At 38.6% G+C, this 27,261-nt stretch overlaps 1 protein-coding gene across 2 annotated transcripts; it reads right to left on the reverse strand.

Annotated features, from left to right (window-relative positions):
- Positions 1-524: 524 nt before the first annotated feature.
- On the reverse strand, positions 525-27,032 carry lmna (lamin A). 2 transcript variants are annotated; one of them, XM_060870277.1, is made up of 14 exons: positions 26,914-27,032; positions 23,953-24,116; positions 22,802-23,189; positions 9,084-9,240; positions 8,844-8,969; positions 8,476-8,646; positions 8,253-8,378; positions 6,450-6,670; positions 6,017-6,308; positions 5,456-5,563; positions 3,799-3,918; positions 3,635-3,694; positions 3,240-3,470; positions 525-2,381 (listed from the first exon to the last, which is right to left on the reverse strand). In XM_060870277.1, exons 3-14 carry the CDS (start codon positions 23,146-23,148, stop codon positions 2,346-2,348), a joined length of 1,995 nt encoding a protein of 664 aa, XP_060726260.1. In that variant the 5' UTR covers positions 23,149-23,189; positions 23,953-24,116; positions 26,914-27,032; the 3' UTR covers positions 525-2,345. The 2 variants fall into 2 exon arrangements, with proteins under 2 accessions (XP_060726260.1, XP_060726261.1); XM_060870278.1 differs by having other exon boundaries at positions 23,953-24,111; positions 26,914-27,001.
- Positions 27,033-27,261: the final 229 nt, after the last annotated feature.

A 27,261-nucleotide genomic window follows, 5' to 3' on the forward strand; every position in this document is an offset into this window, starting at 1 on the left:
GTACTGTATGTGTAAAGTGATCTGGTTTCAATAACCTCTTGCAGAAGCACAACACTGCAACCTGGTGGCATAAGAAACCCGAGATAAATCTAAATTCTGGTTTTATCTTTAAATGTTACAGATGTGCTTTTATCTATTCATCTTCATATTTGGATCAATTCCTAGATAGTTTGCTTTTTTTTTTTTTTTTTTAAACAAAATATAGCTGACTATATAAAGTAGAACACAATGGCATTCTACGTCCTGAACAATCATATAAATGATTTAAAAATGTGATTTGAGATTCAACAGTCAGGTTTTGTGTGTGTAAATGTCTGTCTACTGAAATATTTACAGCAAAATCCTGTCATCCATGTCATTGTCAGTGTGATGTTTCTTCAGTGCAATTCAGTCTAACACCATTGCATACACCATTAATGGAAGTAACATCAGGGCAGCTATTGTGTGTATGCATATACCATGTGTACATTTCCACACAGTCTGAATATTTACACCCAGGATAGCTAAAATAAAAATCCAAGGAGTCCAAAATTGTATTTTTTTTAATGAAAGAATTCAAGGCACTGTTTATGCGTACACATTCTATATCAGTAATCATTTTTAAATGCAGAGCAAAAAAAAAAAGGGGGGGGGGGGGTTGTCTGTTGCTGCCAATTACAGAATACTATATGTTCAAGATCATTGAATCAGGAAAAGGGGGAGATTTTTCTTACCGTTAAGATCTCCTCATTGCTACACCTTACCCCATATTTAAACAAATAATTGCTCAGGCATTAATTAAACAATATATATTTTGTTTCATTTCAACAGTGGGAACTTTAATTGTGAAAAGAAAAAAGAAAAAAGTGACATTGCTCCACTGCCTGACCAAAATCCACAGCATTCTAGCACTAGCACATGAGCACAATAACATAAGCAGGGAAAAGTGTATGATATTTAATGCAAGCTAGTGGTGTCCAGTCTACCAGCTTCTGAGATACAGAAAACTATAATTGGGGTATCTTATGATAGGTTCACGTCTCATCTAGCTCTCCAAATGATCACACGCTCCATTTGCATCATGATAACATGCACATTTTGAATGTTTTCCATGACCAAAGACCAAATCTGGTAAGTGAGTAAAGAGTCAGAAGAGTGGACACCTATCATGTAAGTAACAGCTGCTTCGAGAGAGGAGTGACAACAACAACATAGTCAGCACTTCCAGCTGTCCAGCCTGAGGATACAAAATCTACATCCATAAACACCTTTTATACATTTCAATTCAACTGTCTTAATGAAGATATGAAATAAGACAGCACTTGTCATTTTTTAATTGCCCATCCTTTGGTTTTCAATGCAAAATTCAGCTCTCTAATGTACACAAAGTCAATTGTAAATATAATTTACATACATTCTTGTGTTCCATGTCTTCTTAGGTTACAAACAGTGACTGTTACGACTTAGAAAATAATTTCAAATTCTAGTATATTCTTCACAACCTTGTACTTAAATGTATTATCTACAATTGCTATCAACCAATTGCATAGACGTTCAATAGTCAAAAGCTCATATAAAGTATGTCGCATATTTAGTATGACAAATTACAAAAGGAACTAACATGTTTCATATAATTGCCTCTGATTCCAACATTGTTCACTGCCTTTTCATAGAAGGCAAAGAATACAAACACTGGTACATAGTGCTACAGAGACACAAATCTACAACACTACATTCATATAAAGGCACAAAAAAAGCTTTTTAAATAAAGTGACATGGTCCTATTAATCTTCCATTAAGATTGTGTTTGCTGCATCGCACACTTTTTTTTCTAGCATGAGTTAGTGTTTAATACTTGTCTTAGGATAGCTGAATTATGAAACCATTTGCTAATCATTAAAAAAAGAGCAAATAAGTTTACATTACAGTGCATTCAAAGACACTCCTGAACCTATGGAAGTAAACTTGCAGATAGGAGTTCCAAGATGTGCGTGTTGTGTTGTGACAGCATTTTATAAGACAGCTGAAAATGGACCCTGTTCTTTGGATAAGTGTGAAATGATGTGCATCCCTCTCTTCCTGAATATCTCTATGGGAAAGCAGCTGCCTAGTCCACATGCAAAGACTAGTATACAGAACTTTATATACAAACCCTAAATAGCACCCAAGCTGCATGCAAGCAGTCAGCCAGACAAAAGCATTCCATCTACCCTGCAGATTATTACATACATAACAAGAATTAAGTATTTAAAGTATGAAAAATAAAAAAATATAGATGGCCAAGTAAGAAAAAGAAATTAAGTCTCCCAGTTTGCACAAATAATTGATCTTGGTGAACTGGGTAATCATCATGGTTGTTCCTGGATCTACATGATGGAGCACTTTTCCGGTTTAGGACCTCCCTGTGGAGGGGAAAGAGGGGAAAGAGGAGAGTAGCAAGAGGGGAGAGAGAGTCGCGAGAGGTGAGAGAGGGGAGAGAAGGGAGAGAGTAGCGAGAGGGGGGAGAGAGTAGTGAGGAGAGAGGAGAGATAGGGCAGAGATAGGGGAGAGAGGAGAGATAGGGGAAAGAGAGGGGAGGGTGGAAAGAGAGTGGAAAGAGAAGTTTAACAACATAGTAAAAACTACCATAGTAATAATAATCAAAAATAATATTCTAAATATTCTATAATAAAAAGATAAAATAGCAACAATAAAAATGTTAAAAAGATACTATAACAGATTTACAGTAGTAATGGTAAACAAAAAGGACTGAAACTATATATTCAGTTAATCCTTAAAGATGATAATAAACATGACATATGAACAAACCTTTTCACAATTTAAACAAAATAACAATATAAAATATCTGTGTGCAAAATATTTATAATGTGTGATAATATTCACATTCTTTATTTGCTATGAGAATTTTTCAACCAATATTTATCACATAATCCTTTAAGTTTTAGACTTGTTTTAAAAGAAAAGATTTTAAATTATTTAGTAGTAGAAAATATGCACATTTGCTAATATACAAATGTACAAACAATTTTATTTATTAACTTTTCTAAGCTTTGCTCTTTTTTCCAGGATCTTAAAAAAATTGTCTAAAACTCAAAACAATTTTGTAAATAAATAAATATATTTGTATTTATTTTTTATGATTTCATTGTTTATGAATTGTGCAATATTTAATTGTGAATAATTTATTAAAAGTGCTGTTTTAAGCACATCAATTGTGATGTGTTACATTGTGCTGTGTGAGTGTACTATTCATACTGTACCTGTCGAGGTTGGTCGTTGCCCATAATAAAGTGGGAGTGGGAGTGGGAGACCAGGCCCTCAGGAAGTCCTCCTCCTCCTCCACTGGTGAAAGAGCGAGAGGCGCTGGAGACCCCAGAGCTCGCTGACACACAGCTGCCAGCATTCCTGTCTGAAGGCTGACCGCACGAGCCACAGATCACTGTGCGGCTGCGCAGGTTATACTCTCCATCTCCACATGTACTGTGAGCAGCCTACACAAGACATACAAACAAGAAAAAAAGAAAGATATTTTAAAGTTGTTCGTGATAATTACGATAATTAAGGTATAAGAATACTTGTTTTAAATAAATGCTAATTTCATATACACCATGAGTGCACCAGAGGAGAGAAATATGCTGATATATGCTTTACAAACCATTTCCTCATCATCATCATCCTGGAACAGGGAACGTGTCACTTTCCGCATTGCCATCTCCTAGACAGAGTATTAAATGAGCGAAAGTCATTTTGGAAATTGTCACACTTAAGTAACCGGTAATTTGCCTCTACAGTGTCAGAGGGAATTAGTTCATGCCTCACCTCTCCGTTGGAGCTAATCAGAGAAGTCTGGAAGAGATCTCCACTTCCCCAGGAGTTCTGACTCTTCCACACCAGGTCAGAGGGAGGATTGTGGGTTCCTCCTGCTCCTGAAGCCCAGATCTGTCATCCCAGAGACAAAGTGTGAGTTCAATTCACTTGAGCAACATGTGGTCAGTCTATATGAGGCTTAAAATAAGCACCACATATTCACATGAAATACACACGCACATAGGAGCAACTATGCAGAGAAACAGTGAGAATATACTGTATAGTACAGGGGTTCCCAAACTTTTGAGACCGCGACCCCCAATATTAGACTGCTGACGAGCCCCCACCCACCCATCCCACCCCACCCCACCCCACCCTTCCTACCCCACCCCACCCGTCCTTTCTCCTCTCTGTGTTTTCCTCCAAAAGCTTGTGAGGATTTGCGATTTGGTTACAGACTGATAGAGCTAAAACAAAAAGGAACACAATCTCTAAGCCAGGCTATTTTATTAACATATTATGGACAAAAACAAATACATCCCATAACTGTGAAATGTTTACAGACAGAATACGAACAAGCTGCCTGTAACACTCGTACAGCGTTTACTGGCGCCTTGGAACAATTATAACTTCATGTATAATTGTGTTGTAAATGTAAAAGTATTCAGAAAAAACGCCTAATGTGATGGATGGGTGCTGCGCATGGAGCAAAGCAGGGCCACTATAGGTTCATTTTTGGAGATCGCCACCTGCAGATCATCTTCCACGTTAAGCCGTGACCTGTGTTTATTCTTAATGTAAGTCAGCGCGGAGAATGTCTTTTCGCATAAATACGTTGAGCCAATTTGCATGAGTACATCCAACGCGGCTTTCGACAACTGTGGATATTCCAGCGCGACAGAAACCCAGAACTCATCCAGCATCTTGCCGTCAAATGCTGTCCTCAGGGTTCGATCGGTTGAAAGTTCTATCAGCGCATCTTCCATATCTGACGCCAGATGATTTGCCATGGTTACATTGAATGGTGACTTTAACTGTCGTAATTAATCGGAGCAAACAAAGTTTTACTTCCAGTTTATTTTAATTATCCTAAATTTATACTTGCATCATTACAACCTTTTTTAGCATATACTGTATATAAAATATATAAAAATAAGTTTCTGGAAATCATCTCGCGAACCCCCGGCCCCCACTGCTGAACTGCTGCTGTAGTAGTACTGTTTGTAAAATGTAGTTGAATGTAATGAAAATGTAATAGTAAAGTGACAAGTTCTGTCACATTTACAATGAACCACTCTGTGAAATGAGAACCAGAGTTTCATGCTCTTTACTCCAATCTGTTTGGGCTCAATATTCTATCTTCATGGAATCAGAAGAACAACCATGTTAACCCTGAGTTATTACAATTACACATGCACTCAATTATTAACCGTCTTTGTAGAGGGTGAAAGAGTTAAACATTAATCTGGAAATCTCCAGAGAAACTCGCAAATTAATAACTATAAAGTTCTCTTTTTATATTGCTATGCTTATGCCAATATTATGTAAAAATGTCAAATTAGAAAGAAAAATTTGTACATTTTTGACCTGTTCAAAAATTTGACCTGGCATGTAGTACTTAAGACTTGATTTACACTTCATGACATCAGTTAGTATAGGGTTAACTTACTGTAACTGTCTGTCCAGCCTTGAGGGTGAATTTAGGTGGAAACTTGTAGATGATGGGAGTTGCAGAGCCCACCTGCCTCTTCACCTGCCAGTGGCCCAGAGACTGGTCCTGAGAAGAGACAAAAAACCATCAGCACAACTGATTATAGCAAGTGTACTTTCTGAGTGAGGATAGTATGAAAGTATACTATAACAATGAAAAGATTAATAAGCTAGTTCCATGTATGACAGATCTCTTATAAGTGCTTCATCACATTTATATCAAACTAAGAGTGCCATTTCTACATTAGGATCATTTTACAGTACATTTTAAATATGGCTGAATTTATTTGATAATAATTAAAGGCTTCTAAAATAACCCACTGAAAAACCTTGGAAATCTTACAGGCTTATAAAATGAGAAAATGTTTAAATTTGTGTATGATTATTACACTTTGAATTCTTAACAGGACTCTAATTGCAGGCTACAGTCTTATTCATTACGTATGTATTCGTAGAAAAAGAAGTGTGAGTTCATTCTAACCATCAAATCCCATTCCTAATACCGTCATTGTCCTCTTACCTGGTCAGATTTGTTGCTGAGACGAACATATTTGCCCTCCAGGTCCACCTCATCCACAGTGACCCGGCCACTGGCTGAGGCCTGCTGGGAAATGCGAGTGCGAGTCACTGTCCCACCCGTCACGCTGGAAGCCTCGCTGTCAGTGTCATTGAGACGTCGTTTTTTAGTGCTGCCAGATGAAGTGCGAGTGCTGCTGCTCTGAGCCAAGCGCGTCTGAGTGTGTGTGCCAGAGCCTGAGGTACGAGTCACTGATATCACACGACCAGGAGGAGGACTGGGAGAGAGACGCAACCTAGAGGGACAGAGTGATTAGTAAAAGGTCACTTGATCGATCACTTACACTTTGTAAAAACTAAGCTGAGCTGCGATACATGGGCTCAATGTGAGCATGTCCATCATATTTATATCATCATCATCATTATATGTTTCCTACCTTTCCTCTTCTCCTTCCAGCAGTTTCCGGTAAGCACTTATCTCCATGTCCAGGGCCAACTTGATGTCCAGCAGTCCCTGGTATTCATCCAGCTGCTGCTGCATGCGTTGGCGAATATCTGTCATTTCCTTCTCCTTCTCCTCCAACCGCCGGCGCATGAGATCCCTCTCGCGAGACATAGCCTCCTCCAGCTCACGCACCTTAGCCTCCCGTGCAGCCAGCTAACACACATGAATATTTGTATGTAAAATTGCATACAGAAATATGTATACAATAGTATACAATAATAATAAATATAAATGTAATATATACATTTACATTTATATTTACAGCATTTGGCAGATGCCCTTATCCAGAGCGACGTACTTAATGCTTAAATCTCCATCATTGGATATACATTAATGCTGGTTCACTAGGTTACATACTTAAGATACCATTAAAACATTGTTCAAAGTTACAATGAAAAAGTTTTTTTTTTTTTTTTTAAATAAATGCAAAAGAGGGAAAGAAGTGCTAGTTGAAGTGTTTCCTGAATAAGTAGGTCTTCAACCGCCGTTTGAAAATAGCCAGTGACTCAGCTGTCCGGACCTCTAGGGGAAGTTCATTCCACCACCTTGTAATGAACTCATATATACATATATACACACACGTTGTATGATAAATACATTTAAACTACCAGACGTGTTGGAGGAATTCAACATAAGCTATGACGTTTGAATTTTACAACTGCATCACATTATTGTTTCTGTTCTTCTCCTAAACTTGTTGGGTAAAAAATGCTGAATGACCTATTAGGATTATTTAGTTGACCTGCAAAGACAGAGTCATGTGTGAGCTTTTCCCCTCCAGCTGGTGGTGCCACTGAGCTACTGACCTAGTAATCAGAGGAAATCTGAAAAAACAAAACGGCTTACTTGTATTTGGGGAAAAAAAACAACTATACTTTGAAGGGAATAGAGAGAGAGAGAGAGAGAGAGAGAGAGAGAGAGCGAGAGAGAGCGAGAGAGAGCGAGAGAGAGCGAGAGAGAGCGAGAGCGAGAGAGAGAGAGAGAGAAATAATGCTCCAAGCATTAAGACCACATGGAAAAACACTGGCAATAAAGGGAACTGTGAGTCAAACATACACACCCACATTTCCCTCTATTCTATACTACTCCCTCTAAACCTTTTTTAGAAATCCTGGGCAAACTGCACTGGGCACAAAAAGCTTATGATTATACTATCAGACAATTTCAGAGAACAAACAGATAAGAACGGTGATCTAATCAAGAATGTGAAAGCAGTAATAAAGAGTTTATATGCTATGGCAAAGGTACAAATTGTATTTTAATTTCTCCTGAAGATCATTTATTAAACTTATTGACAGTTAAAATAATGTAAAGGTTTTCAGCAAAACAAACAATAGCACTAAAATTAAATACAAAAAAGAATTCAGTCTTTGTGGATTGAATGGTTGATTTGGCCTGTTTCTGATTAATGTATCAAAATATTCCTATGGATTTATTTTGATTGCACTATACTTGCTCTATAACCTTATTTCATTGATTATGATAATCATTGCAGTATCATGTTATTTGCTAATTTGACCTGTTGAACAATTATGGCGTGTTAATCATTAATTGATCTTATAAGTCAGGTAATGACTTTATACTTCCCCATACACCTGTACACTGAAGCTCTGTTAAGCCAGAAATACTTTTGTATGTAGCATTGTATTTTGTATAAATATGGTTTTGTATTTTATTTTGCAAATATATTGTCAGTTAAATATATATTTATTAGTGATCTGTAGTTATTGCTCACCTGTTTCTGGAGCTGGGACAGTTGAGCAGACATGCTCTCCATCCTCACACGTGTCTGCTGCAGTTCCTCATGAGCTGCTCCGACCAAATGGCTATTTCTATCTGCAGAATGACGAGCATTCTCCAGCTAGAGGGAGAAACCAATTTATCAAGTCCATGGCCTGTGTCTGCATTTAACACAACTGAAGTTGAATAGAGTGAATAACCATAGTTAGCTTTTCTACCTTGGAATTGAAGGTCTTCTCAATATCCTCCTTGTAGATGCGGACTTGCTCCTCATGCTGGCTGCGGAGTTCAACCAGAGCCTCAGCCAGCTTGCTCTCGAACTCCTGCTGTCTACCACTGTCAATCTCCACCATACGCAACTCATGTCTGCGCTTCGACTCGCGCAGTTCCTGCAACACCAAAGACTACATATTAGGAATTATAACAGGGTACAACTTACTAATATATATTCTTATTGATTTTGTGATTCAATTAACTCTCTTCTATTGCCTTGCATTGCCTGTTCTCTGCTTATAAACCATGTAAAAAATGTATTGATACACTTGAAGGCCGGCAGAGCAGTTCTTTATGATTATACAGTACTGACCTCAGCATAGATATTCTTCTGGAACTCCAGCTCCTCCTTCAGAGTCTGGATGCGGTTCTCTGCATCCACTCTTCTCAGCATCTCATCCTGCAGCTGCTTCTTAGCATCATTCAGACTGCTTTCCAACTACAAAAACACACAAAAAAAAAATTTTGAGAGTTTTGAGAAGAATGAATAAGAACATTAGTAGCAACATCATGTACATTAGTAAAAAAAAAAAAAATCACGATGTATTTCTACCTTAACCAACTGAGCCTTCAGATCCCTGACTTCACTCTCCAGAGACCTCTTCTCTCCCAGGGCTGTAGTGAGAGAGGCATCCTTAGAGTTGAGAAGAGCTTCCAGATCCTTTAGCCTGGCAAGAGCTGACTCCAGATCAGCCTCTTTCTTACCGTTCCTACAGACATGCATAAGCATGATACAAACATAAAATCAACACAATAGCTTAAAGATGAAACTTTATTGCAGTAGTGCTTAGATTTTTCAGCTGTATATATTACATTACACATGTATATTGTTTTGTTGTTTGTACATGCTTAAAAGTACATACTCTGCTTATTAAAAACTGCTGGCAACTGCTCCAAAAACATGCCATTTTAGCTGACTCAAAGTATACAAGCATTGCAATTTGTCTTTGTAATAAATGAGCTGATTATCATATCTCAAGTGCAGTAAAGTATATGTAACTGTTAACAGGAGTATTTTCCTTAAAGGATCTGCAAACCTCCCAGTTTTGGATGCGATTTTTGGTGGTTAACTTGGCTATTGAGCCAGAATCCTTTAAAACCTATAAAAGCTGATCTTGAATGCCCTTGCCAGAATGTTTATTCAACAGCCAAATGAAAATCTACACCATATGGGTTTTATTGCAAGGGTATTCATTTAACATTGGATAAACCCCCACACAATATAAATGCAACCCATAACAAAGGCAACCCGGCCTAGTAAACAGATCAGTAAAAGAATTGGCTGACTGGAGGAGGGCAGTTTAATGCCAGCATGAGATTGAATTAGGAAGAAAACAGAGCCAGTGTGATGCTGGGATGAAATGTTACAGACCCCAAAAGATCAGCCCCCAGTGTCACTAATGATAACCAGCTGAACGGAAATAATAACCAGAACACTAATCTTCATCTCTCTACCTCTTTATCCACTCTGCCCAGTAACTAAGATACACAAACAAATGCACAGATATTTTAATGTTGCTTTGGATAAAGTTGTCATCAAATGCCCTAAATGTAAATGTAAATAAAGGACACAAACTATATGCCAACATGCTCTAGTCGAGCCTTTATAGTGCTTTATTTTATTGTGACTATGGTTCATCCATCCTAATCAATCCTGCATTCCAAAAAAGCAGTTAAGTAGTCACACAAGTAAATGATTACTTATAACCATGTTCAGTCACACCTCCCTTCCTTCACCTCACATCACCTGACTCTGTAGGTACAATTCTCTAAGACAACATTCCAACCAGCAGGGTTACACTATAGAAGCCTTTATGCTCAATCATCTCAAAATCTATCATTCCATTTAAATATTTTTGATTACTACATGGCAAGGTAGAGAGGTGTTGGGTGATTACCCGAAAACCTCAGAGGTCTTGTATTTGTCATGGGGAAATCACCCAACACCTTCCCCACTACCACTGAGTCACAGCTATGCTACATTCTCATTAGGACAGCCATAGATAAAAAAAAACCAAACAAACAAACAAACAAACAGGATTTTATGGCTATGAGTATTTTGATCCTACAGTGTATTGTGCATATTGTGGCAAATACTTTAAAAAATTGTTGTTAAGGAATTGGACCGTGTTTGGAAGCACGCTCTTCGGCCTGAAAGATTCTTTAAGTTGTCTAAAAATATTTGCATCCATTTGCAGTAAAAAGAGTAGGATTGAGTCACCAGACCATAAAGTTTTGTTTCTCTGTTGACAGATTTAAATTTTGTTCTCATTATAACAAGTCTGTTTGTTTTTCAAACAGTGACTATAATGAAAGATTTCTCCAGTGGCAACCTATGTGATGATAAAGAGCAGCTTAGTGTCGGAACTTAGAGCCCGTCTCCAAGTCGACATATCGCAGGGTGATTTGTACTTGTATACTTTCAGCCAAATATCAACTATTTTAATTTTTAATTAAACTTACTTTACTGATAGCACTAACATTAATACAATTAAAACAATGAGAAAACTCCTCAGACCTGGATGAGAATGAGCAAACTTCTTTATAGTGGTCAATCAGCCAACAATTCTCTAAGTTGAAAGTAACAAATGAAAAACCCAAAAAGAGCATCTTCATGAAGAGCATCTGCATGCAATCAAAAAGAAAACTCTCAAGACGTTCTTGCAAAGTAACGTTTTTTTTTTTTACACACACTTTTTTGACCCCCAGAAAATCTCCTCAATATATACCCTGGCGCTTCTAGGCGCCTCCTCTTTGGTTCCCATCCTCTCAGGCAAGTTCCCAGTCCCATGGTGGAGTTCCACCTGGTGTTCTTCCTCATATCACCTTATTTACCGGAATTACCTCCTATGTTTTCTAAATAACCTAACATCCTGTTCACTACATTCCCCTTATTTCCCAGCACCTTTTACCCATATGCCCATTTACGGATTTTCCTCCCCTTAGTTAACAGGGCCTAGGTCTGGGAACCCAGGTCTGGGAACCCGGGTCTTCTTCATTCTACATAACAATTTATGAGCCATGGTCTGGGAACCATGTTATTGTTATTCCGAAATGTGATGAGAGCTTTACTTAATAGTCAATATCACATTGACCGCTCAGTCTTTCATGATAAACATCTTGTGGATTAATCCTTCATTCAACTACAATGAGTAAGCTTCTCTTTTGCTATCTTCTTCTGTATATGATTTTTACTGATTATAAGTCACTCTATGAGTCTAGTTTATGTCAAAAGTTATCATGTTAAAAGCTCTTACTTATTCGTTATCTTATATTGTTACTATTGCTAAGCTGTTGCTGCTATAATGTTGCTTGTGTACAAATGGAGTTCTTTGATGACTCCTTAAGCCTGCTAAACTTCTGAATTTGTTATGATCTCAGCCTGTCTTTTACCAGGCTGGGCTTGCTTACGCATATCTCAAGCTACCCAAGGCCAGTGCCTGCTGATGTCATGGCAGGCTATCGCCGCTTCCAGCTGCTCATATCAACCATGAGCTCATCTTATCACCCATGTGCAACCACTATGTTCCTGGAACAGCTCCGTTCTCCCGAAAAGTCCCCTGCTGATGGCTGTCCCCATGCTGAGCCTTGCTGCCCTGAGTTTTCTACTCCTGTATCTCCTCCTCCTCCTCCCTCATTGCTTCCTTATGCCTATATTCGTCCTCTCTCTCCCGCCTTGGCATCTTCTTCCTCTGATTCTGGCCCTGGATCCCCTGTTTACATTCCTTCTTCTCCTGTTTAATAAGTTACTATAATAAACATTTCTCAGGTGTGGTTAATATATTTTCTAGTTATATATTACCTTAAAAGTATTACAACATCTGGGGTGTATTCCCATGTGTCTTATGACTCCAATCATAATTCTCTTAAGGCATATCACTTCTACTTTTAAGGCATTCCTGGGTTCAAGGATTTTTCACAACAGAAATCACCCAACACCTTCCCCACTACCACTGAGTCACAGCTATGCTACATTCTCATTAGGACAGCCATTCCACTCATACAGAGGCATTGCCCAGTGTTGTTGGCTGCTCCATGAGTGCGGATAGCTTTTTTTTTCTCTTGCAATTTAAGCTCAAAAATAGATAAAAAAAAAAAAAAAAACAAACAAACAGGATTTTAGGGCTATGAGTATTTTGATCCTACAGTGTATTGTGCATATTGTGGCAAAGACTTTAAAAAATTGTTGTTAAGGAATTGGACCGTGTTTGGAAGCACGCTATTCGGCCTGAAAGATTCTTTTAGTTGTCTAAAAAAATTTGCATCCATTTGCAGTAAAAAGAGTAGGATTGAGTCACCAGACCATAAAGTTTTGTTTCCCTGTTGACAGATTTAAATTTTCTTCTCATTATAACAAGTCTGTTTGTTTTTCAAACAGTGACTATAATGAAAGATTTCTCCAGTGGCAACCTATGTGATGATAAAGAGCAGCTTAGAGAAGCTAAGAAACTGCAGCTTTTGCTAATCTTGGACATTAAGGGAGGATACCAGCATTTTTTACGTTTGATAATGTTACTTAGCGTCTTTATGCTCAATCATCTCAAAATCTATCATTCCCTTTAAATATCTTTGATTTCTACATGGCAAGGTAGAGAGGTGTTGGGTGATTACCCGAAAACCTCAGAGGTCTTGTATTTGTCATGGGGAAATCACCCAACACCTTCCCCACTACCACTGAGTCACAGCTATGCTACATTCTCATTAGGACAGCCATTCCACTCATACTGTACAGAGGCATTGCCCAGTGTTGCTGCCTGCTCCATGAGTGCAGGTAGATTTTTTTTTTCTCTTGCAATTTCGGCTTAAAAATGAAATAACAAAACAAAAAAAAAAAGGATTTATGGCTATGAGTATTTTTGATCCTACAGTGTATTGTGCATATTGTGGCAAATATCTGAAAAAATTGTTGTTAAGGAACTGGACCGTGTTTGGAAGCACGCTATTCGGCCTGAAACATTCTTTTGGTTGTCTAAAAAAATTTGCATCCAAGTGCAGTAAAAAGAGTAGGATTGAGTCACCAGACCACAAAGTTTTGTTTCCCTGCTGACAGAACTTAAATTTTGTTCTCATTATAACCAGGCTGTGTGTTTTTCTATAATGAAAGATTTCTCCAGTGGCAACCTATGTGATGATAAAGAGCAGCTTAGTGAAGCTAAGGAACTGCAGCTTTTGCTAAGCTTTAATGACATTAAGGGAGGATACCAGCACTTTTTATGTTTGATAATGTTACTTAGTGTCTTCTAGCAAAGTTTTTTCTGTGTGAAAGCGAAAGAACGTGAATAGGAGTTATACCATGAATTCAGCATGTCGTCGCTGTTGGGCGGAAACCTCGTATGTCCAAATTTTGTCAATTTCATATTTTTTCACATATCGATGCTATTGGTCAGTCCCCACGTGGGTCTGTTATTTTTACTGTCATTAACCAATCTAAAGTCTTGAAAATAGCTTGAGCGCAAATCTCATAACTCCATTGGACACTTCAACTGTCCACCTCTTCCTCACTCCGCGGGAGAGCTTCGCGGCATATTTCTCCTTAATAAGAGTCGCAACGAATCAACACGTCTTCTGAGGTAAATGTCTTCAAAACACTGGGCTCAAAGAAAAAAACTCTTGACCCCCGCTAGTTCTGGTGCTTGTCTGAGGACAGGAATTTAGCGCAAGACAATCCACTGCAACGCGGACTAAACCCTGTGCATTGCAGATAAGGTACGGCGTTTTTTTAATTTCCTGAAAAATAACGGTTTTGGAGATACGAGGATTCCGCCCGACAGCGACGATGTGATCTGATCATCAATAATTATTTATGATTCTTTTGTACAAATGTAGTTAGTATTATTAAATATGTAGCTTTCATACAAGGAAAATATATAATCCTTGCTTTGGTCTGTTTAGTTCTAGGCATTAACAGGAACATGTCCACCTATTGTATGCCCTGGAATTAGTAAATAAGTCATTTCCTAATTTGAGGGCAGAATATCCCAAAGAACCTAAACGCCTTGCTGCGGTGTAAATACTTTCTTTTCTCTGTGTTTTTGTTACTGATTTAATGAGGACCCCAGCAAGACAAACTAGGTCCCAGAGATTTTGCTTGTACATGTAGATTATTTTGCACTTTATCGCCACCTCAGAATCATTCCTTCCTAAAATGTGTAAACGAAAGTCTAAACAGAAGCCATATGGAAAAAAGGTTGGGTTGGGTGAAAAGCAGAAGCCAAAAAGCAGAAGGAAATCATTAAAAAAAAAAAAAAAAACTTGGTCGTCTATGGTCTCAAATATTACCAAACCAATATGTAGAGTAAAGTATTTAATAGCTTGTATGTAAGAGAATGTATTGAGGGAAGAATGTGTGCATTTATTATCCCAAAGGAAAAATCAAAAGGTATAATGAAAGCAAAAAGAGAACATCTCGGGGAAAGGGTGGTGGATCATGGCAGAAAAAGGAATGAGTCCCAGTGGCATTACTATATTTACTCTCTCCTATGTTTAAACAGCACTCACAATGAAAGCATTCCTGCCGATTTCCTGTTGAGTGATCATGCCAGCATGGACTCGGCTGACCACTGAAGGTGAAAATCCTGACAGTGGTGTCTTTAAGGACACTGAGAATGGGATTTCCCCAGCCACTCCTGCTGCAATGGACTAAAACAGTCTTTAATCAACTACTGCTAAAGCACAGCGAGCACATCCACTCTTCCCACAACATCTTAAATCGCTAGCTGTTCATTTCACTTTTAGATATAACCGTTTTGTTCCACTGGAGGTTCCCTCATCAGAAAGGGTTCCAAGTAAAACTCTATTACAGCCTTAAGAACTAAAATAGCACTGATTACACATGGTAATATTACAGATTTGTAAATACCTGAAGATGATCTACGAATTAGAATAATTCCAGCCAGGCAGCAGACTAGACATGTCATGTCATGACAAAAAACTAAACCTTTATAAACAACGGAATTCACAGTTACAGGCCCTCTCTCCCACACACACGGCACAGACACACTACACACACAGATACACTCAATACCCATAAAACAACGCCACCATACATGCAGGTACACAAACATAGCAGTTTGACATCTGTAAATGCATGCAACATCCTGTTTTTATTTACATACTCTGCATTCTTGTCACGCATTTAACTGCACTTCTGCTCCTGTCAATGTTCACATTCAAGTAACACACACGTCACATGCACATGGAGCGTTCCTTCAGGACATGTAGGTAGCACAAACGGCATTGGAGAGCAGGTCTGATGTTTGATACAGCCAAACGTCAAGGCAAGACCCTTAACCCTCACTGCTCCATTGGCATTGTATAATGGCTGACCCACAACCTCCAAAATTGAAGTATGCAACGAAAGAATTTCACTGTGCTGTAAAATATGTGACAAAATAAAGGCTTCTATTCTTCTATTAACACTATAGTTCAACCAAAGATAACTAATGTAGTATAAGTATTCTTTTTTGCGTTCAGGCCACTTCAGTGTTGGGTGGTGCCATGTATGAATCACTCCAGCCAAGTCTCATTCATGTGGCCCGTTTGTTCCCAGCGGATCTAAACACTTCCCTTCAATCTAAAGGACATCTCTGAGTCATAATTACCATCAGCTCTTTGAACTGAGAGAGAAATATGGTCTTTGGAAAATTGTTGAAAAAGTAAAAGGTCTTCATATAAACAGTCTGGAAAGCAGCTTGCCAAGCCAAAAGCATGACCATTTACACCATGAAGCAGGAATTAAGAGAAGTTTCCAAATTTTGAGTAAACCTGGAACATATATAACACCCAAACTCTCAGACTGTGCTAAGCAATGACGGAAGGTTTTATAAAAATAAAATAAAAATAAATAAAATGAATAAATAAATGGATCTACTCAAAAGGTATTGGTTAAAATATTTGTGACGTTGAGCAAGGCTTTGTAATAAGATATTGGAGACATAGATATTGTGTTCTTCCAGTATACTGTGCAATTACTTTAGAGGAAACTGCATGAAACAAGGCTGAAGAATGTGGAGATGCAGAGATAAACTTTACTCTTGAACGAGGGGTGAAACTGAATATTTGGCGTCACTTACAGTTTAGCACTATACCAGATAGGGACTTGATAATGTGAAGAGTGAGGAATGTGCAGTCTTAATATGCTTTTAGATCACTTCATTGATCATATGAAAAATAGTCAAAAGCTTGAGAGGTTTGATTACAGACACTCTGCACTTTAGAGAGTAGAGTTAGATCTGAAGCACATAGACTTTTCTGTAATGAAGATTTTTGCCCCTTAAATATAAAAGCACTGAAGATAAAACAGTTATCATGGCATTATACCAGAATACATTCATTCATTGAGAGTGGTTACCACATGACGTGTGTACAGTATATTGGTGTAGCTGTATATATAAGGGTGTGGACTGTATACAGAACTAAATCTCATTACACAAATTCTTCCCTCCTGCACTGGCATTTGCCTTTATCTCTTGGCCAAACAGTCTGTCTGCAGGTTCACACAAGCTATAAAATAAGCATATTATCATTAAAGTTCAAAAATATGAATGCACAAACTGTTACAATGTGCTCCAGTGCTAATGTGTAGATGCTCACAGTAAATCCTAACAGCAGAATTAGCCAGCGTGGCACATTAGTACTGGCAAACTGCAATAGAAAAGGATGACTCACTCTCTCCTTCACTTCACCAACTATAGCAGGACCATTTCATATGAATCACTGGATTCTATACAAAGTCAGAATATTTGATGAATAGCATTTGAAAAGAATAAATACAAGCAGATTCTGTATCAGCTCAGTTCCTCTTAACAAAAAGCTTGTCTCCATACAGCTGCCTCTAGTTTAGAGTGGGATTGAGGCTGTTTGTGTGTGTGTGGGTGTGTGTGCGTTTGTTTATAACTGGAAAAGAACGAACCTCGTCTCACACTACAGTCCTCGTGGCATGGCCACGTGAGAATCCATTCACACACAAACCATGGTCACACACCAACTTTTGTCCTTCTGACATCTTTCCAACAGCCACTGCGGCTCACCTGAGTACAAAGTGCAACTCAATACCCCTCAATTCAAATGTTTGCCCCAGTGACCATTTGAATTACGATAAAAGCAGTAAAACATAAGATGGCACAACAACGTACTTTATTTAAACATACATTTTCAAGGCAACTCTCAAAATGCAGTTTTGTCTAAGAAACTGCTGGAAAAGTGGAATCAGATTGGACATTTATTTTTTTTGAAGAATGGAAGTTATATAACTGACTGAATGAGTCATCCAAGATTTCCCCTAATTTCAACCACAATTAAATGGGAACCATTCTTTATAAGTGTGTGTGTATGTATGGTGTGTGTCTATATATGCTTGCCCAAAAACTTTTTTCTGATTTATACTGAGCGAGTGACTCATAGCTGCTTGGCAAGCAATAGTTTAAAAAAGCCCAAAAGCCATGGAAACTCTGATCCACTCTACTACACACAAGCCCAGGCTTAAAGCCTGCACAAAGTTTCCAGTGCAGAGTGGGAAGCTCGACCAGCACTACGGACAGCTAGAATCACTTATATGTCCTACCACACAAAATGCCTTTGTATGCTGCTAAAATCATGCAGTACAAGCTTTCCCCATCTGGTTTCCATTTGTGTTTCATAAACAAGCCTGACTTTAGCTTTACTAGTCTGAGCACCGTGTGGACCTCAGTGGAGCCTAAAGAACCAAAGACCGGCAAAAAGCAATGAATCTTATAACTTGAATTGTACAACAGAAAGGTCTTGTTAAGAAGCATAACTACACAACCAGTCTGACTATGAGACACCCTGTCTCACCTTACATAATCTGAGAAGGTTATTACAGGTGAGAATAAGATGATGTTGCTGGATCGGCAACTGGCTCAAGGGTGCAACCACATACCCAGAATAAAAAAGCCAGGTGTAACAAAAGAACTGAAATCGAAACAACCTTCATTCAAACCCATTACTATAGAAATCAGTTTGTCCAAGCCTCCGGCCTGTTCTCATCACAAGCTTCATGTGATCAAGCTGCTTTAGAGTTGTAGGAGTTTGGAAAGCATGTGAAGTGTATGAGGAGTGAGCTAGTCATCATTCTGTCCTTTTTAGGCCACAGGATTCTGAGCACCACTAAAAGCTGCACTCACAGGAATGCATCATTATAAAGACAATAAATGAATGTGTCCAAGTACATATAAACATTAACAATATAAATGATATCCTTATTTGATTACAGATATATTTTACACAATTTAATGTAAAATTCGCTGCTTTACACAGTATATTTACAGTAGGAGAAACAATGACAGCATTATTTAGCAAATATCTGGCTATCCAGTTCCCACTGATATACTGCTGGAAACTGGGAGTGTGTCTATTTTAAGTCCACATTTATAAATGCATCTTAAATTTAGAATAAGCATTACAGGCACTTTCAGGCTCATGAAAAAGAAAAAACTATATACACATGAATATACACAGATGGAAAAAAACTCTAAACATTATGCATATATACACTTCAATATCATTTAATGTTTCCTCCAAAAAAAAGGGAACAAGAATCAGTGGCCTGAGGAATCAGACATTTGCGTATAGAAGACCACAGACTGCCAGGAACTGAAATTCCTGTCTGTTCATGTAGCTGGATGGATCCAGTTTAACTGTGAGCTACCATACACTGTGCCACCATCCTCTTTTGCCAATAGGTGTGCGAGCCCACATGAAGTTCCCCACCCAAAGCCACAAACACACCTCTTAGATGATGATGAGAATATGAAGTCTGATATCTGCCCAAGTCAGCGTTTGTTTTTTGCTGAACAATAAATTGTCTCTGAAACACATCGTGGAGGTTTTACCTTTTGTCTAAACAAAGAAAAGAAAAACTAGAACTACTTGGCATGTGCTTGCCATGTCTGTTAAACAATATTTTTAATAAATATTCTTCAGTCTTTGTTGATTAGTTTGACATCAACAGGTTTCACATATAATGCAAAATATCTCAATATTTAAGAGGGTGGTCTTATGGTTCCTGACATTTGTAGCAAAATATAGAACAGCGTTCTTTAGCGCCACCATCTGGCTTGTCTCTATTTGCTGACTATGAGGAGGGAGTGCTGCCTATTGACCCAGTTTCATGTCAGTATCACTTACAGTTTGGTCTGCCTGTTCATCTGTAACTTAGATGTCTTTTTTTTATGTTTTTAAATCAGTATTTTAGAGTACAGTATAATCACTGCACAGCTATGCAAAGGTGTCTAAAATTATCCACCATAACCAAGTAGGAGAAAATTAAGTTATTGTTATTTTAAAGCAAATATCACATTCATCAGCCACTGAACATCAGCAGAAGTGTTTCTGCTAGATAATTCAGCAAACCTGCTATTAGTTTACTTGAAGCTGGGTAATATAGTAACCCGGCGACAGCAAATCATATGCTAACATCTACCACCCTTTCACTTTTCTACCACGTGGTTAGCAGTGGTTAGGACACGTCAAGGAACAAAAGATCTTATTCTGATCAGCACAGGTTAAAACTGATGACATGCTCATTAGCACCTGTCTCTCTCTCTCTCTCTCCAAACATTTGCACACACACTCAACCATAACATAAGGCTTATTGTTTGCTAATATCCAGGGAAAGCAAATGCTCATGTCCGGGGTGGGGTGGATGGAGTAACAGTGGCCACACAGAGGCGTGTCAGTCATCTATTTCAGGCCATGTGTTCATGTCGTACCACTTCACGAGGCAACGGCAACAGACACAGTTAGTGTAAACTGATCTCTGAGGGCTAAAAAAGACAGCGTGTTAAAGGGGGGGTCCCTCACTGGTATACCAAGCACGATGAATCATTATAATATGAGTAAACTCTAAATGTTCACACCACAACAGCTTTAAACTGTTCAGTCTACAAAGAATATAATGTGTGAATAGATTTTAATTCAGAAATAGAAAAAATAAGGCAGGCAAGTTTTTGTTATAGGAAAGATTATGTTCCTACAACAGCAAATCCAAATGTTTTATTTGTCTTGTGCCACAGCAATTTCCAACTTTTTAATTTCTAATTAAATTTCTAATTTCTAATTAAAAATTCTTTTGTGTTTATAGATACATTATTCTGTTCATTATTATTGCTGTTCTTCTCATCATGTTATATCAGCTTAAAAACATTTTTTCCTCTCTCTTGATGTTAACATACGGAATTAAACTGTAAAGCCTTGCACAGAACATTTGTGGACGCTACAAACCATATACATTTTATTTTATAGCTTTTTGCAAAATCCTAGACAAAAATACAATTATATGAGATGTACAGACTTAGAACAATGTATAATAAATTATGTGCTGTATGGTATAATTGATTATAACTGACATAGATTTCTGACAATTCCACAAAACAGTCCCTTTTCTCAATTCAGTCTGAGGTTTAGGGTACCGAGAGCTCTTTCTGAGACTGTCTGCTTCCCTTAGAACCACAAAAAGGCTGATGAGTCACAGCTCATTCCAGTCATCGGCGACTCACACACCCGTGGTATGGCTGCCCCATTGCCATGGCAACCAAACACTCCCAAACAGCAGCAGCTACCGCAGCAATGTGAGAGAACGTGAAGGAGCCGAGCGTAAATCAGCATCACTAGAAAACTGAGTGAGAAATGCTTACCGGAACATGCGTCACAGTTGCTCAGGGCAACAAATGGACTGTGTATCCTTGTGTCCGTATCTGAACAGAGAGACTAATCTTATCTGAGGAAAATAGCACTGCTGTATAACCAAGAGCTGCTAAACCCAGAGACCAGGCCATGTAAAAAAAACCTTCAGTGAAACAATTTTCCTTGCATGTATCTTAGTCTGTATACATTTTGTGTTTATGTATCTATATACACTGCACTTACATTTCTGAGCTACACCCTGTTTACATATAAACCTAATCTACACAGAAAAATCTGACTTCAAACACAGCAAGACAACGATATCATAAATAACGCTGGCAGTCAACGAAAGAGCCGTTATGCAGCTACTCGTGTTGTCCTGATCTAATCTGCTTGCTATGGTAGTAAATGAACCAAGGTGGTTTTCCCAATTTTTGTTTTTGAAGCAATCAGCATTTTCATATTTATACAGCAAATAAATACATCACAGCTTAGATAATCCTAAGGCAGAACAGATGAAAGAGTATGCAAATAAGACTGGAAATATTCCAGTTCCTCTTCTTGATCCTGATAAACCAGTCACGTACTGTGATCAGCAAAGCCAGCACTAACTACACCAGGCTCGGTGTCAGAAAAAAAGAAACTAAACTAATCTAAAGATATTATTATAGTAAAAGTCCAAATACAAAGAAAAAAAACATTTCAATTGTAATATGTAATACAGTTGTAATGCGTGTTTTCTGTATTGTTCAGCGGATGTGATGGATTCCTTCCTGATGAACAAAATTTAATGCAAATAGAACAGCAATTAAAGATTAATAGGGTTAACAGCCACTTGCTCTGTTAAATACTTAAGTCACAATGAATTAATAAACTCAGGTATTCTTAACAGGGTGTGGTAAAGTTCACATTCATTATTCTCACACCCCCACATGTAGCTAGACGACATACCTTTCCACCTGAGATTACAAGCCTGCTGCTGGTATGTGCCGGAAAGTGTGTTAGGAAACAGCTCGGAGTTCTGCAGGGCATGCAGCTCCGGTGTTAGTAGGTAAGTCAGCAATATGCACATCTCCCCTTGGGGATTAACTTAACCTCAGCAACACTTCTGTAACAGTTTTCATGATGAAATCTAGCAATCATGTGGGAGTAAAACATGAGTGGTAGAAAATCCATGAATGACACTGATGTGTATTAGGTGCTAGAGGCAATGGGTCTGTGAACAGAATTCCTATTTATATGTCTGTGTTTGAAAGACTACAGAGCGGAAGACATGGTGAATGTGGTTTACTTTGTGAACTAGTTTATTTGCTGATTATTTTAGTTAGCTCATAATGACCAAGGAAGGGATAATGGATGCAAAGAGCACAAAGGCTTAAAAATTCAGGGGACTATTAAACCAAGCAGAGATGCAAATCACTGAATCAATGCTAAACAAACTTTTGATAGAAATGAGAATCAAAGTTGGGAGACAGCTAATAAAAAGGCCACAATAGAGATGTTTTGAGATTATAGGAAGATAAATGATAATCTGATTACAGTATTGTAATCTTGCTGGTTTAGATTTAGATTAAAACCAAGTATTTGCAGACTTTACAGATGTACAGTAGCAGTTATCTGGATTCATACCTGGCTTTGAGCTCCTTGTAGTCCTCACGGATCTTGCTGAGCTCTAGCTGCAACCTGGCTCTCTCCTTGGCCACCGAGTCTAGAGTTTTGCGAGCATCAGCCAGCTCATTCTCGTACGCTGACTTCATGCCGCCCACCTCCCGGCTGACCTCCGTCTCCGACTCTGTGATACGCATTCGCAGGCCGGCATTCTCAATCTCCAGAGAGCGCACCTTATCGATGTACACAGCTAGACGGTCGTTCAGGTTGCACAGGTCCTCTTTCTCCTGCAGCCGAGTAATACGCGTGGGAGAGAGCGTGTTGGCGGCACCACCGCGGCTGGTTCGTTTCTGAGCCGGACTCTCCATCACTGGCCTTGAAGGGGATTCTGAAGTCTAGTGGAGTAAAACTGTGTGCAGAAGAGAGGACATGGAATGAGGGAAGAGAAGAGTGAAGTGTAGTAATATTGTGCTTAAGCCGTGATGGAGAGGATTTGTGCAACACCATTTTGTCCCTATTCAATAAAGCTCTGTAAAAGCTGAATAAAAAAAAAAAAAAAAACAGGTTTTCCAGACAGGATTAATTACGATTACAGTTTAAAAACTTTCAGCTGTGAATCACCGTTGCATTTAAACTGGACTAAGATTTGAATGCATGAAACAGTCCATATTCTCCACCACCTCTGTTCTATGCCCATCCCTTCCCCAGAGGGCCACACCCCTTTATGAAAAAAAGGTGTGGCACACCAAAAACTGACTGCTAAACTTCTACATAAAGCAATAACATTAATAAACTTCACGAGCAAGTTTAACCAAATACTTGAGCAAAAAACTTTGCATGTTCTACTTATTTTAATAACATAGCATTTAACAGTGTATTAAGATGGAACTATGGCATGTTGTTTATTATAAAGCAAAGTCAACTGGAAGAAAAATCAATGAAGAATAGTTTCATTTTGTCTTTTTCACTTTACTTCATCTTGGCGCATGTCATTAAAGAAATTAGACACTCCCCCACCACACCCACCGTCCCAAAAAACTTTCATGCATAACAGGAAAGTGCCATTGATAGGGTAAAGTGCAAAATAAGTCAATCTTACACACTACTTCAGTTTAGCTCAAAAGCAATCCCTTTTCTACAAGAAAACAGACAGTGTACTTATGCATTTTTACCTGATTGAGGGAAGTCCTGCAGATCAAAGCTGTTGTGGAGGTGAGACAGTTTGTGGAAGCTTGCTGTAGCTGCTACTTCTCTTTGTAGTGGAGGAGTTTCGAAGCGTCTGGTCTGAATTGTTCACTCTGTCTCTGGCCTTGGCTCACTGCCTTTCAACCCTTCCCTTGCAGAAAAGAGTGAGAGAGGGAAACATGGGTGGGACTGAGAAGGAAAGGGTGGTGCCACAGAGGAGAGCAGAGCCACAGAGGAAAGCTGTTTTCTCTCTCTCTCTCTCTCTCTCTCTCTCTCTATTCTTTTCTCTTTCCTTCTTCTCCTCATTATTTCTTCCTCGACCCATCTCTCCATGTCTCATTTGGTTCTTTTGATTATTTTCTAGCATAGACTTTAATCCTAGTGGAAAACTCTGTGCATGAACAAAAGTGAAAGTTCTATAAATTGAAAAAATCCCTTTCAGTCCAACACAGGCAATTCCCCCTCAGTCGACCTCAGATAAGCCCATACTTATAGTATTTTAATCTCTGGTCATCCGAATATACAGGCACAAATAAAGCTTCTTCATTTTCCTAAAAAATCCAAGTACATACTAAAAACCCCACGTTACTGTATATACACAGCTACATCATAACGATTTAGACACAATTCACAAACCATATATAAAGAAATTCCCAGGCAGAACATTTGCGAACACAATATTTATTGCAGAGGGGTGGCTTCCTAAAAATGAACTGTCCAATCAGGTGTGTAAACACAAAAAAAACTGACACAAGTCTGGGAGGGCACTTGGATTGTGTACCAATTATTTTAACTCTTGCTCCTAACTAAGACTTCTAGACCTCTTCACTCCCCTTCATACACTTGACTTTATACTGACAGCAACAGTGAATCAGCCTTAGCACTGTTACTCCTCAATTAGACAGAAAAGTCAGTGCTCATGTAACAGACACTCATTTATAGCACAGTGTCAATGCTGAAGTCTTGATCTGAGGTCAGAGCTGGAAATTCCTGTACAGTAATGAGAATTGAGGAGAAATGAGCCAATAAACTCAGCTGCAGAAGAAACACTTTCTGTTTGCATTTTTGGTCATGGCACAGCTTGGTGATTCCCCTGCATTAAAAGCCCAAAGGGTGCTTCAATTAATATAATATAGCAGGGAAATCACCATACTTTTTTCTTTGATTCTGTAGAAAATTTATGGTAGAATTATTAAGTGTAACAAAAACGGAACATATAAAAAAGCAGAGGGAATGGTTCCATGGCAATGCAGAGGGAACCTGGTTCAACCCTGAGCTTGGATTACTGTGTGAGGCTCTGTGTGTTGTCCCTGTGTACATGTGGGTTTCCTCTGACCTCTACATTAGCTGGACTGGTTACGCTAAATTGCCACAAGCTACAGTTGATAGCACTGTTACTGTTGATAGCAGTGGACCCTGATGAAGTCTTCTTCAGTTGTTGCCCATTCACTTCAACATGTTTAACATTTTGTGCATTCTGAGGTATTCTCACCGCAGTTAAAGGGAAGTGGGAAGATGACTTTAAGGTGAGGCCATTATGGTAAGTAGGAGCGATGATACAGAATCCCCTATGATTCTCATGTCATGTCTACCAGCAGCACACACACATTTCTGTCCTACAGCAGGGCTGCTGTTCCTCCAGCCATGCCAGCGCCTACTGCATTCTTCATTACACAGAGCTGTGGGCTCTTTCCAGATGAATCCTTGTCTGACCTACAGCAAACTGAACTCCATACTGAGATGATCAAATCACAATCAACAGTACAACACCAGTTATGCAGACTTCAGGAGACATGTCAGAAATGTCCAAAATGTATTTTGCAATGAAATTCTTTTTCTGAGTTTACGTTTTCTCATTTAAACTTCTTACGTCAACATCTTCCTAAGTTTCCATAATGCTGTTTGACTACTCTGTGATGAAGGTGCCGTCTTCCATACCTATTTATAAAGCGTGATGCAGCATCGCTTTAATCCTTTTTTTTTTGTTTATCTCAACTCTACATTTGTAGACTCTGCACAAACATAGTTTCAAAACCATCAGCTTTCATGATAATTCCAGCTTCAGCACCATCCAGCATGTCATCTTGTTGACTGCTGAGCCAAATCTTTCTTGTAACTTATTTATTATAGCTGCACTGCATTCTGGTACGACGTTTGAGGTCTCTGCTACTTTCTGGATTGTCAGTAGTGCGACCGTGAACATCACTAGAAAATTGCAAGAGAAATAATAATAATAATAATATAATCCCTTGTGTTTGAGATTGGTGAAATGTTTCTTCTGTTAAAACACAGCTGTATCCATGCTAACAATGTCAACATAGCAGCCAATCATCCATACCACCATCAATAAGCCCTCGATGATTATTTCTAAATTAACAAATGTAATGTGTCTTTGTAATGTGTGTTTTCTTTTAATAAAAATGTTGATACAACAAATTGAAACTAAATGATTTCTAAATAAAGTGTTGTTTGTCAACATTAACAATGCAAAGATGCAGCAGTATAATATATAGATACAGGTCACTGATTTCACACGGCAAGAATCCTACACATTATATATTACATATTTTATATAAACACATCAGTTCACGTGCTCAAATAAATCACAGTCTGGGACTAAAGAGTTGACCATAACTGAAGATACATAAGTGCGCACGTGACCACAGACCTCTCCAATGTAATTAAAAGAAACAGGTAACGTTTAAAGGAGTCTTTCATAGGCCAGTTGAGTCATGCATGTTTTTTCTGTAGGCGTCTAATAACGTCGACTGGCTTCTCTGGAGCACTACAGATTGCGCCAGTTTGCATTATACTGACAAACAGCTGAGTCATGGAGCAGGAATGAAAGGTTGCTCAAGGCTTTCCACGGATCAGGGTCAATTTTACGCACCCAAATTAGGACATAAATTACACAGTAAAGTTTGTCAAGAGAAAATGGATTAACTCACGGGAATATCGTCCCTAAATGTGGTAAAGTTTGGGAGTGTGTAAGCTGCAGCATTCCTTCTCGTTCGCCTCACTGAGCGTCACAAAGACTCTCCTACTCCCTCTAGTGGACATTAAGAACAGTACATCGGGTGGGGGGAAAGGAAAAAGATCAGACAAAGATTAAATTAGAGAAGGTTTATTCTGTTATCCCCTGTTATTCATTCATTCATCTTCTACCGCTTATCCGAACTACCTCGGGTCACAGGGAGCCTGTGCCTATCTCAGGCGTCATCGGGCATCAAGGCAGGATACACCCTGGATGGAGTGCCAACCCATCGCAGGACACACACACACACTCTCTTTCACTC

The sequence above is a fragment of the Tachysurus vachellii genome, chromosome 5 (assembly GCF_030014155.1).
Source record: "Tachysurus vachellii isolate PV-2020 chromosome 5, HZAU_Pvac_v1, whole genome shotgun sequence".
Taxonomy (NCBI): domain Eukaryota; kingdom Metazoa; phylum Chordata; class Actinopteri; order Siluriformes; family Bagridae; genus Tachysurus; species Tachysurus vachellii.

Excerpts from the sequence above, each read along its gene's own strand:
- lmna (XM_060870277.1), bottom strand. The coding sequence starts at position 23,148 with ATGGAGAGTCCGGCTCAGAAACGAACCAGCCGCGGTGGTGCCGCCAAC. Across the intron at positions 3,695-3,798 it reads TGATTAGCTCCAACGGAGAG|GAGATGGCAATGCGGAAAGT; the intron begins GTGAGGCATGAA and ends TACTCTGTCTAG. Across the intron at positions 2,382-3,239 it reads GCAACGACCAACCTCGACAG|GGAGGTCCTAAACCGGAAAA; the intron begins GTACAGTATGAA and ends TCCCCTCCACAG.